General features: G+C 37.4%; 1 protein-coding gene across 1 annotated transcript in view; it reads right to left on the reverse strand.

Annotated features, from left to right (window-relative positions):
* Positions 1-1,964: 1,964 nt before the first annotated feature.
* LOC134390162 (TATA box-binding protein-associated factor RNA polymerase I subunit A-like) overlaps positions 1,965-12,825 on the reverse strand; it is a 35,508-nt gene continuing 24,647 nt past the window's right edge. Inside the window, 5 exon segments of the mRNA XM_063113433.1 lie at positions 1,965-1,969; positions 3,378-3,444; positions 8,922-8,964; positions 8,966-9,078; positions 10,079-10,204. Of these exon segments, the coding sequence (XP_062969503.1) occupies positions 1,965-1,969; positions 3,378-3,444; positions 8,922-8,964; positions 8,966-9,078; positions 10,079-10,204 (354 nt within the window).

The raw sequence follows: 12,825 nt of genomic DNA on the forward strand, positions 1-12,825 counted from the left end.
ATCCCTTGCATTTATGAGTTAAAGTATAAATTAATTTACTCACAACAAGGACAGTTCTCCAGAAGAATACACCAAATGAAACAATTCCCAAGAAGGCTGTTACAAGTACAGGTTGCCATGGCAGTCCATAGAAATCTGGCCCAGGCTGAACATCATCAGGCAATGTAGCAACAAACTGAAATAGACATATCAGAAACAATGTGAAGCCTTAAAGAAATTGGCAATAATGCACTCACAAAGAGTCAGCCATAGAAATTCTATGCCAAAATCCACCAGATAAGTACCCCCTCAAAAAGCTTCAATAGCTCTTACTGCTTCAAGGACAGGATGTTGGCAGTCTCATTCCTTCTTTGACTTGTAGTGTTTTTAAGTATTACCAGTCTAAATGTCTTTACGTTGAGCATATATTTCCAGTTAGCAGAGACCCTGCCACATCACTTTGTCCAACACATGGCTAGAGTCCCTCTGGATGATACTTTTCTCTTGGTTAAGTGGTTTTTATTACTTTAAAAAAAAAAAACTCATGTAAGACCAAAAATGTAAATATAGTATAAGTAATCAACTTTCATGGCTGCAAATAAAACCAATATGATGGTAATGGATGTGTTATTCCTCTAAAAATTTAAACTTTAACTTTATTCTACTCTTACATAAACAAGGACAAATGCTAAGTCAGATAGCTCCTGATAACTGGTCTAGATAAATCCTGAATTTAACTGTCTTCTATAAAACTCGGCGCCGTAATTTTAAATGTTTCCTGGGAGATAGTCCATTAAATGCCTGCCTGCTCCACACGCTTTTGCTGCCCTCTACAAGTACCCGAGTTAACTACCATACTGACCCCACCCCCCAAAAGTGCCAGGGGCTACTTGGAAAGACTCACTGGCTCTCAGTGTTTGGATAGTGGCTTTAAACATAACACAGTGCCTGTCACTTCTAACTGTTCAGTAAGAAATGAGCAAGTGATGAAATTTGTAATACACTCCCTCTAGCCTCCCTAAACAGCACAGCAACGTCCTGCCTGCCTCGGGCCTGACACACTCCATTTCCTTGGCCAGGTCGGTCAGGGCACCCACTCCGCTCAGAACTCGTCCACCCGCCTGCCAGAACTGGGATCCCTCTGTGGAAAGAGGGATCGTCACCTCCAGCAGCTTGGCTGTGAGGGCTGTATACAGCACCGACAGGGGTCCCCAAAGCGCCCTGTTCATCGTGGCGAAAGGAGGCACAATGGCAGGGACTGCCTCCATCGCATAAGGAAAGGCGGCGGGTGAGACGCTTCGCTGTGGAACGGCACACAACTCGTCTCCTCTAATGAAGACCAGCTCAGAAGAGACTAAACTCAGTCTGCCCCGCAGCAGGCTCTTAGGCCACGGAACACTGAGAACCCTGTTACCACGGTGATGATAGTGAACACTGTGAACACCGCGAGGGTGGGGCCTGCGTGGAAGGAACCAACCGCCAAGCGGCGCGGGGGTGAGCGCGGCAGCGGAGCAGAAGCATCCAAGAGGGGGAGGCGACGAATGGGGTCGCCCGCCGTAGGAGCTGAGAGAATGGGTGATGCAAGGGGCTGGATTGAGGCGGCCAGTGGGCTACTGGGAGAGGACCATGGGCCGGGGTCGGGGGACAGGAGGAAGGTAGGCCTCTCCAGCTGCTCAGAGCTGGCCCCTATGTCACAAAGTGCTGAAACCCCCGGCCGCCCTCCCTTCCAAACAGGAAAGGAGCGGCCCCGCGCCCTCCGCCCTCTGCTTACTCCACCCCGCCCAAGCTCCAGCTGCTCACCAGGCCTCCCATTCTGGTGACACCCCTTTAAAAAGCCTTATCCTGTGCAGTCATGCCATCATCACCCATATGCCAGTGGGTCCAGTTCTGGATCCCACATTTTAAGGTTACTTGACTCATGGAAAAGGAAGGGAGAATGAATGGTCTGGAAGTCACTTTCCAAAAGTTGAGGAAACTGGGGACATTTACACTGCAGAAAGAAAAAAAAGCATTTGAACATCTTTAAAGAGATGTCTTCGAGTTGAATATAAAGTTAATTCAGAAGAACAATCAAGCATGAAGCAGGAAAAGCCTAAAGAGAAGAACAATGAAGCGCACAGTGAGAGGGCAAGGCAGGCCCTGTCATTACTCAGAAGGGTACCAGCCGAAGGACACATACTAACCACGGGATGGGACAGAAATCCAGAAACAGACCCCACTGCAGTGGACATCTGGGATACAATAAAAGTCAGCTGAAGAAAAAGACTTTATTTTTGTGAGCAGTCAGGGGATCGCTACCCTCAGCACGGTGTTGTCCACACCACACTCAGCCAGCGAGCACACCGGCCATCCCTGTATAGGATCCAAACCCGTGGCCTCAGCGCTACCTCCAGAGTGAGCCAAGGGGCTGGCCCAAAAAACAGACGTTTTAATATGTGGCATTGGCATATCTAGATAACCATATGGAAAATGATAAAATTGATCTTTTTCTCTTGGTTCACAAGGATAAACTCCAAATGAATCAGAAACCTGAATGGAAAAAATGAAAATGAAAAAGTACTGTACTAGAAAAAAATTTCTATGTCTCATGAGTGGGCAAATCCTAATTATGTCTCAAAATCTAGGAGCAACAAGGGAAGAGATTTATAAATTTGATTACTTAAATATAAAAAAGCTTGCTCAGTCCCCCACCCCACAAAAATTGCAAAATAAGCAAAATTTGACGGTGACAACCTGAGAAAATATATTTGTAACATATTAAAAGGGATTACTATTTCTAAAATATAAAAAGCTTCACAAATAGAGAAGAAAGTGGCCAGGAAACCTATGGAAAAATGGGCTGAAAGAATGAACGGATCTGGGAAAAGAAATATAAATAGCTTGTAGACATATGGAAACACACACTGCCCTGTTCATAATGAAAGAAATACAAATAAAGCCTACACTGAGTCACCATTTCTCATTTACCTTGGCAAGATCCAAATATCTGATAACATATGAGGATACTTCAAAAAGTCTGTGGAAAAACAGAATTAAAAGATAATACAAATCTTTCCATAAGCTTTTGAAGTACCCCGTACTCTGCTGGTGAGAGAATGTGGTGGAAACAGCCACTCTCATGCATTGCTGATCACTATGCAAAATGATACAACCCCTGTGAATGAGAATTTTGCAACATCTCCCAAAATTACGTGTGTATTTACCCACTGACTCAACAATCCCACTTCTAAAGCCGCCACAGACAATACATGAATGGGCTTCAACAAAACTGGAACTATTAAAATGGGCAAACATTTCCAAGCACTTATAAGGGGTGGATTGGGCCCCTGGCCTGTAGTTTGCTGATCCCTAATCTATAGCTTGTCTTTACAAAGAGGTATAAAACAAAAATTATTTACCTGATTTTCTAAGTAATGTATGAAATTCTAACATTAGTTTATGAGATGGTACAATCTGATGCAAAATCTGGAAGAAAAAATAGCCCTGTCATTTTTACACACTGTAAAGGCATTTCTCAAATTTCAACTTACTTTCAAATCAAGTTCTTATTGTTTAATATGCTCTCAGTAAACAAATCAAGGACTTAAAACATACTTTGCTCTTATCTAGTTTCAATTTGGGTATAGAAAGGCACTTTCATTAAAGGTATTTTAAAAAAATCCCTGCTAATAAGACAGTCAGGAGAATTGGGGGGAAATGGATGGGGACTTATTATTTGTTCCTTATACACGTCTATATTGTTTTTTGGATTTTTGCAGATCTATTATACTTCCTAAGTGAGCATCCGAAATCTGAAAATCCAAAATCAAATATGCTTCAATAAGCATTTCTTTGAGCATCAGATTCTGGTGCATTTCAGATGTTGGATTTCTGGATTTGGAATGATCACCCTGTACATTTCTCATTTCAACATATTTAATATGAGAAATGAAATCATTCTGTCTGCTTGCTGAGGTACTGTGACCTCACTGAAATGATTTCCGACAAAATGAAAAGTAAATTTTCTTAATTTCTCTTAATAGCTTTGTAAAAGATCTAGCACTTCAAGATCAATAATCAAGATCAATATACCAATACCCGAGAATATTATTGAAACTCAGTTCCTATTTGCATTTTTCTCATCATTTATAGATTTCTGTATATGGCTAACTTCACTTAGATTTTTTAAAATTTTTTTATTGCAATATAACATATGTACTAGAAATGTATACAAATCACAAGCGTGGCATTCAACAAATTCTCACAAAATTAAACACACTCAGGAAACCATCACCCAGATCAGAAAACCAAACATTACCAGAGCTCTAAAAGTCTTTCATCAGTTTTGGAAAATTCTTAGCTATAAGCTCTTCAAATATTAGGGATTTTTTAATCTGTCTGTTTGCTTTACACTGTTTTCTATGTCCTCTCCCAGAACTCCAACTACAAGTATGGCAGACCTTTTCACCAACTCCTTTGTATATTCTTTTCTGCACTTCAGAGACATACCATGTTCACAGTAGGGAAACCTCAATACTGTTAAGATGTCAGTTCTTTCAAAACTGATCTATAGATTCAAAATCTCAGCATGGTTCTTTTGTGGCAACAGACAAGCTGACTTTCAAACATATATGGAGCCTGGAAGCAGACAAGCGAGCATGCCCAGGGCCCTATGCAAGAAGCCAAGGGCCGCAGCCCCATCCACCTGGAAGCAGGCAAGAGAGCATGCCTGGCACCCTAGGCAAGGAGCCGAGAGCAGTATGCCCCACCCAAGAGCAGGTAAGAAAGCACTCTGAAAACACCACTTCCACAGGGGCGGCCCACCACAGCCACCTCCACAACCACAGCTGCTGAGAAAGCAGTTCGAAGCCACAGCAGCAGCCACAGCAACTGTGCAGCCGGCCTGCCAGACACTTGACTGCACTGACACAAGAAGAGTCACCAGTGGAGACCGGAAAAAGAAGAGGACGTCTCTCTCCTCAAAGCCCACTCCAAATTAAAAGAAGAAGCAACTGCTCTACCAGATGGCCAGACATCAACATAGATGTCTAGAGACGTAGTTAGAGATACTAGGAATATGAAAACCCAAGAAAACATGTCACTACCAAAAGAATACAGTAATTTTCAAATACCAGAAAGAACTTATAGAGCAGGAAACCCTTGGAATGACTGGAAAGGAATTCTGAGCAACAATCTTAAGGAAACTCACCAAGATATGAGAAGACTCAGACAACATAATGAAATGAGAAAAAAAATCCGGATATGGAGGAAATTTACAAAGAGATTGATACCTTAAAAAAGAATGTAGCACAGCTCATGGAACTGAAAGATTCACTCAATGAAATAAACACCACAAGCAATAGCTTAAACAGCAGGTTAGAACAAGCAGAAGAAAGAATTTCTGATCTTGAAGACAGTCTTTCAGAAATAACCCAGGCAGATTAAAAAGAAAAAAAAAAAAGGAAAAAAGAATTTTAAAAAGTGAAGAAAATCTAATAGAGCTAGCAAACAACCTTAAGCGCACAAACATTCAAATCACGGGTGTTCCAAAAGGGGAGGAGAAAGGAAAACGCACTGGAAATGCATTCACTGAAATAACAAGGGAAAACTATCCAGGTACAGGGAGAGACATGGACCTTCAGATCCAGGAGACTCAAAGAACCCCAAACAGATTCAGCCCAAAAAGATTCTAAGACACGTTATAGTCAAACTGGCAAAGCTCAAAGACAAACAGCATCTTAAAAGAAGCAAGAGAAAAGGATAAAGTCACCTATCAGGGAGCCCCTATCAGACTAACAGCAGGCTTCTCAACAGAAACTCGACAGGCCAGAAGAAAACAGCATGATATATTCAAAATACTGAAAGAAAAAAATTGCCAGTCAAGAATACTGTACCCAGCAAGGCTATCCTTCAGAAATGAGGGAAAAATAGCATATTTTCCAGACAAGCAAAAGCTGTGGCAGTTCACCACCAGATGACCAGCCCTAAAACAAATGCTCAAGGAAGTCCTGCACCTGGAATCCAGAAAATGATAATCACTAACACCAATACACAAGAAAGAACAAAACCCACAGAACAAAAATGCAGACAAGAAAGAGAAAGAAACTAAATCTTACCACCACAAGAGCCACAGTGACAATGTAATAATGCCCCTACTTTATTCCTGATTTTAGTAATTTTGGTCATCTCTTATTTGTTGGTCTAGATAAAGGTTTGCAAAATTTTGTGGTTCTTTTTAAGTAATCAACTTTTGGTTTTGTTGATTTTCTCTATTGTTTTTTAAATCCCTATTTCATATATTTCTGTTGTAATCTTTATTTCCTACTTATATTTGCTTTTGGTTTAGTTAGCTCTATTTTTTCTATTTTCGTAAGGCAGAAGCTCACATGACTGATCTGAGATTTTTCTTACTTTGAATATAGGTGCTTACAAGTATAAAGTTTTCTCTAAACAATGCATGAGCCCTCCATCTATAAATTTTGATATGTTGCATCTTGATCTTTATCTCAAAGTACTCCTTATTTTCCCTGTGATTTTTCTATTTAGGAGAGTGTGGTTTAATTTCCACACATTTGTGAGTTTTCTAAATTTCCTTCTGCTATTGTGGTCAGAGAACATGTTTTCTATGATCTCAGTCTTAAAAAAAAAAAAAAGGAAAAAATTTTTTAAAAAGAGTTCATGGAAAGATTTCCATTATCTTTCAATTTTGTTTTTCCGCAACCTTTTTGAAGTGTGCTTGTGTTTACATTGTTTTATTGATTTTTTTATGCAATTTATATTGCTAAACTTAGATATTTAATTTCTGTTCTTGATTTCTTTTTATTAAGTGGACTTGTTGATCTGCTTAGAAATTAAGTTGCCTTTGAAAAGTTTATTCATCTTCCTCTGTTGAAATTAATTTGATATTTGCATGCTTTTGGAAGACTTTAGAGAGCTACCTCAAATAATGGAGAGAATATAAAATGAAATATGTAAATTTTAATAAGTTTTACATCTCCAGTTTTTGTGAAAATTTGAAGCCCTACCTTCTACAGAGTATTTTGTTATTCATCTGTTATTCAGTTTATGTATTTATTTGAATAAATGTGCATAGCCTTAAAAAAATTTCAAAATTCAAAAAAGAACATGTGTTGTTTGCTTGTTAAATGTAATTAAAATCTTAATTGACTTGAATAAAATAAAAGTAAATCAATAAAATGTATATGGAAAGTCAAAGGACCTAGAAAAGCCAAAAACAATTTTGGAAAAGGACACATTTGCATGACTTTCATGATATGATCCCAAGACTTGCTATAAAGCTACAGTATTTGTATAAGGATGGAAATATTAGTACACATCATTAGAACGCAACAGAGTCCATGTATGGCCAATTGATTTTCAACAGTAACCAATGTAACTCAATGGGGAAAGGTTAGTCTTTAATAGTGCTCAAACAACCATATGGAAAAAAATGAACCTTGACCCTTACTTGACTCTGCACACAAAAAAATTAGTTAAAACCTAAATGTAAAACTATCACTACTATCTTGGGGTAGGCAAAGATTTCTTAGACAAAAAGCACTAATGATAAAAGAAAAAAATGCATAAATTTGGCTTCATCAAAATTAGAAATTTCTGCTCTTTAAAAGACACTGTTAAGAAAACAAAAAGGAAAGCCATAGTCAGGGACAAAAATATTCACAATGAATATACCTAACAAAGAATTTGTATCCAGATTACATAAAAAACTTCCAACTCAATAAGAAGACAAATAACCCCCCCCCAAAATTAGACAAAATATTTGAACAGATACTTGACAAAAGAGGATATAGGAATGGCCTACAGACATAGACAAGACGCTCAACATCACTAGGAAAATGCAAATTAAAGCCACAATGAGACACTACCTCACATTCACTAGAATCATTATAATTAAAAACACCTACGATAGCAAAGGTGGTGAGAACGCGGAGAAACTGAACTTTCATACACTAATGTGGAAATGTCTGTGGTACAGTCACTTCAGAAAACAACGGGACAATTTCTTAAGAATTTAAATATATACTTTCCTTACCAGCAATTCCACTCTTAGGTGGCTTCTCAAGAAAAATGAAAATACACGTGCACACACAGACTTGTACATGAATGTTCTTAGCAGCATTATTTGTAATAACTAAAAAGTAGACAGACATCCAGCAGATACTCAAGTTCTGCAGTTGGCCCTGCAGAACCCATGGAAACAAGAAGTTGGCCCTCCATATCTGAGGGTTCCAAATCCTATGAATACTGTATTTTCAATCAATGGTTGGTTGAATCCTCGAATGCAGAACCCGGGAATATGGAAGGCCAACTGTATATTTATTGAAAAAAATCTGAGTGTAAGTAGATTTGCACAGTTCAAACCCATGTTGTTCAAGGGTCAGCTGTACATACTGTAAAGATTCCATTTATATGAAATTCTAGAAGAGGAAGAATTAATCTATGGTGACAAAAATCAGAGCAGTGATCGCGGGGGCCAGGAGTGTGTGGATACGTTGGCTGCAAAAGGAAATAAGGGATTTTTGGGGGGTGATAGAAATGTTCTGTATCTTGATCATCTCAGTAGTGTGTAGACATACATATTTGTTAAAATGCACCCAAGTGTACACTTAAAATAAGTGTGTCTTACTATATGAAAATTAAATTTTCAAAAATACGAACGCAGAGTCTTCCCACCAGAGTGGCAACGGGTTTCCGAAATTCCGATCCCCTCTCCTCAATCTCACTTGGGCAGAGGGAGGTGGTGGGGTTAGGGGAGGACTGCTGTGGAGGGTATCTGCCTGGAGCCTCCAGCTAGAACAAGTTTCTTTGTTTACCTCAGTGTACCACACCTATACTGTAACTTTCTATAGGTGCTATAATGTGAAAGTTGGAAAGCAATGACCTAAGAATGTTTTGAATTAGATCCCCAACCCTGTTTAAACATTGAAATAAAAATTCTATACCTTAAGCACACTTAGCAGTTTTTCTCTTGGTGCCTTCTCTCTTTAGAAAATTATATAAGTAGATATGGGCATCTGGATTTGCAGGGAACTTCTCGTCGTAGGCGTAATTGTTGAGCACCTCCCGGGCTCCATCCCTATCACTGTAGAATTCCAGCATCTATATAAAGTCAGTCATGAAATCTTAGCTAAATTCTGTAAGGTAGCTATATGAAAGGTAATACATAGCTTAACTTTACTGATGGGTACAAAAAAATTAGTACTGTATAGGGAAAAACAGTAATGTAAATTTTTGCTTCCACTCGCGTATGTTACCTGTGGAACACAGAAAACATCACTTACAACAAAGGCCTACCGAATTTTTCCCACTTTTTCCTCATGATTATTTTGTTACTGAAAAATGCAGCAACTTCAACATAGGAACTATTCCTATAAAAAATAAAAGTCCTCAAAGCACAACACACTAATGACTGAAAATGTGATGCAATTAACCTCAGTGCCCTACATAATTCCAGCTGCAAAAGGAGTACATGACATTTATAGTTCCTTTCATTTTGTTCCCATCGTTACATAGAAATTCCCAGATTCACTGGGATATGGTTTTGGAGATTAACCTCTGCAACACAATTATCACTTTAGCATTCATCAACTTTCACAAAAATTATTTTGAAGATTTACTCCTAGTGTCAAGTGCCAAGTCCCTCTGTCCTTTTACAATGACTTTGGGATGACAGGACATCCTAAAACTTCCTAAAAGCCATTATTTTTATATCATATATTGTGATCCAGTTTCATATTTTTATCCTCTTCCCTTCTATATTCTACCAAAACATAAAAGGCCTTTTTGCTTTTCTTTTAAGCCCACCAAGAATAATACAGAAATGATATTTACAACTACATTACTATTTATTTTATAGATATTTGGTCATGACAGGTTACCCTGTAGTGAAAATAAAGAGTAAAATTTACAGTATACTAGTAAAATAAACAGAAATTATTCAGGCCAAAAAAGAGACACGGTATTTTTTTAAATTAAAAAAAAATTTTTTTTTACAACGTTTTCCATTAGTTTCCTTCTGATCAATAAAGATTAGGCATGCAGTCTTTGCACTGGCTTATGACAAAATGAAACTAAAAAATTTTATGAAAAGTCTACTTACCTCTACATAACTCTTCACAAAAGGGTCCCAAACTCCAGGAATTTGAATCAACGCACAAAGATTTACAGATGTCTTCCAGCTGTGGTTGAGCATATTTCGGGTTGCTGTGCTATAAGCATAGTCATCCTTATCAGCCCAAAGACAAAGGAATTTTTTAAGTCATTCAGTATTGAGATTTCTGTTAAATTAGTAATCAAAAAACTAAAAGTTCAGGTCCTGATGGCTTCACTGGTGAACTGTAACAAACATTTAAAGAAAAATACTAATTCTTCACAAACTCTTCCCAAAAAAACAGAACAGAAGGGAAGACTTCCCAACTTATTCTATGAGGCCAGTATTACCCTGATGGTAAAACCAGACAAAGACAACATAAGAAAACCTATACATCAGTATCTCTTCTCAACCAAATACTAGCAAACTGAGTACAGCAAAATATAAAAAAGATTATAAACCATGTCCAAGTGGAATCTATTCCAGGAATGTAACGTTTGCTTAAGAGCTGAAAGTCAATTAATGCAAATAAAGATCTATTATCTAAACCAAAGCAATAGCATAATGGGCAAAAAGCCACATGATCATTTCAACAGATGCAGAAAAGCATTTGACAAAATTTAATAACCCTTCATGATAAAAACACCCAACAATCTAGGAATAGAAGAAACTTCCTCAGTCTGATAAAGGGCATCTATAAAAAATCCACAGCTAACATCAAGCTTAATAATGAAAGACTGCATGCTTTTCCTCTAAAATCAGGAACAAGACAAGGATGTCCTCTTTCACTACTTACATTCATTACTGGAGGTCCTAGCCAGGACAATTAAGCAAGAAAATAACATAAAAGACATTCAGATTGGAAAGGAAGAAGTAAAACTATCTTATTTGCAGATGATCTTGTACACAGAAAATCCTATGAATCCACTAAAAACTTATTGGAACTAATAAATGAGTTCATCAAGGTTACAGGGTACAAGATCAAGAAACAACAATGATATGCCAATACACTTACAATAAACAATCAGAAAATGAAATTAAGAAAACAATGCCATTTGTTAAAGCATCAAAAATGATAATACTTAGGTATAAATTTTATAGATGAGATGCAAAATTATACTCTGAAAAGCAATATTGCTGAAAGAAATTTTAAAAGACCTAAATAAATGGAAAGACACTTCACATTCATGGGTAAAAAGACTTACTATTGTTAAACCGATCTACAGATTCATGTTACTGCTATCAAAATTCCAGCTGGCCTTCTTGCATAAACTGACAAGCTGATTCTACGAGGGGGTCTTTAAAAAGTTCATGGAAAGATTTGTACTGTCTTTTAATTCCATTTTTCCACAAACTTTCTTAAGTATTCTCAAATAATTCATATGAAAAATGCAAGGAACCAAGAACAGTCAAACAATCATTAGAGAAGAACAAAGTTGGAGGATGCACACTAGGACTTCAAAAGTCACTACAAAGCTACAGTAATCCATACTGTATGATATAAGCATAAGGATATACATACACAGATCAACAGAAGAAAAGTCAGAGTACAGAAGTAAACCTTCACATTTTGGGGCAACTGATTTTCAATAAGGGTGCTAAGACAATTCAATGGAAAAATAACAGACTTTTCAATAAATGTGCTGGAACAACTGGATACGGACATGCAAAATAGGAAAGTCAGACCCTACCTACCCTACATCATATACAAAAATTAACCCAAAATGGATCAAAGACCTAAAATTTAAGAGCTAAACCTATAAAACTCAGAAGAAGTAGAAATATTTCTGACCGTGGATGGTCTCTTAGACATGACACCAAAAGCTTGTACAACAAATGAAAAAACAGATAAATTATTAGACTTCACCAAAGTTAAAAACTTATGTGTTTCGAAGGACATCATCAAGAAAGTAAAAGACAATCGACAGAATAGGAGAAAGTATTTACAAATCACATACCTGATATATATGACAAGAGACTTCTATGTACATTATATGAAGAACTCGTACAACTCAATAATTAAAAGTAATTCAATTAAAATACGAGCAAAAGATCCAAATACAAATTTCTACAAAAGATATACGAATGGCCAATAAATGCATGAAAAGATGCTCAATATCATTAGCCCCTAGGGAAATGCAAATCCAAACCATGAGATACCACTTAACACCCTCTAGGACGGCTATAATGAAAAAGATAACAAGTGTTGCTGAAGAGGTACAGAAATTAGTACCCTCATAAACAACAGGTAGACATATAAAATGGTACAGCTGCTTTGGAAAACAGTCCAGTGGTTCCTCAAAAGGATAAACATGGTTTATATGACCCAGCAATTTCACTCTTACTATATATACCCAAGAGAAACAAAAACATATGTTCATACAAAAACGTGTATATGAATATTCATAGCAATGTTATCCAAGATAGCCAAAAATTAGAAACAACTCAAATGTCCACCACCTGATGAATGGATACCTAAACTGTGGGATATCCATACAATGGAGTATTATTCAACAATAAAAAGGAATGAAGTATAGTTACATACTACAACATGGGTGAACCTTAAAAACATGCTAAGTGAAAAGAAGCCAGTCACTAAAGACCGTATATTATATGATTCCATTTGTACAAAATGTCCACAATAGGCAAATGCACAGACAAAGTAGATCAGTTGTTGCCTAGGATTAGGGGAATTGGGAAGAAATGGGGAGTACAGGGTTTCTTTTGGAGGTGATAAAAATGTTCCAAAATTGATT

The sequence above is a fragment of the Cynocephalus volans genome, chromosome 11, assembly GCF_027409185.1.
Source record: "Cynocephalus volans isolate mCynVol1 chromosome 11, mCynVol1.pri, whole genome shotgun sequence".
Taxonomy (NCBI): Eukaryota; Metazoa; Chordata; class Mammalia; order Dermoptera; family Cynocephalidae; genus Cynocephalus; species Cynocephalus volans.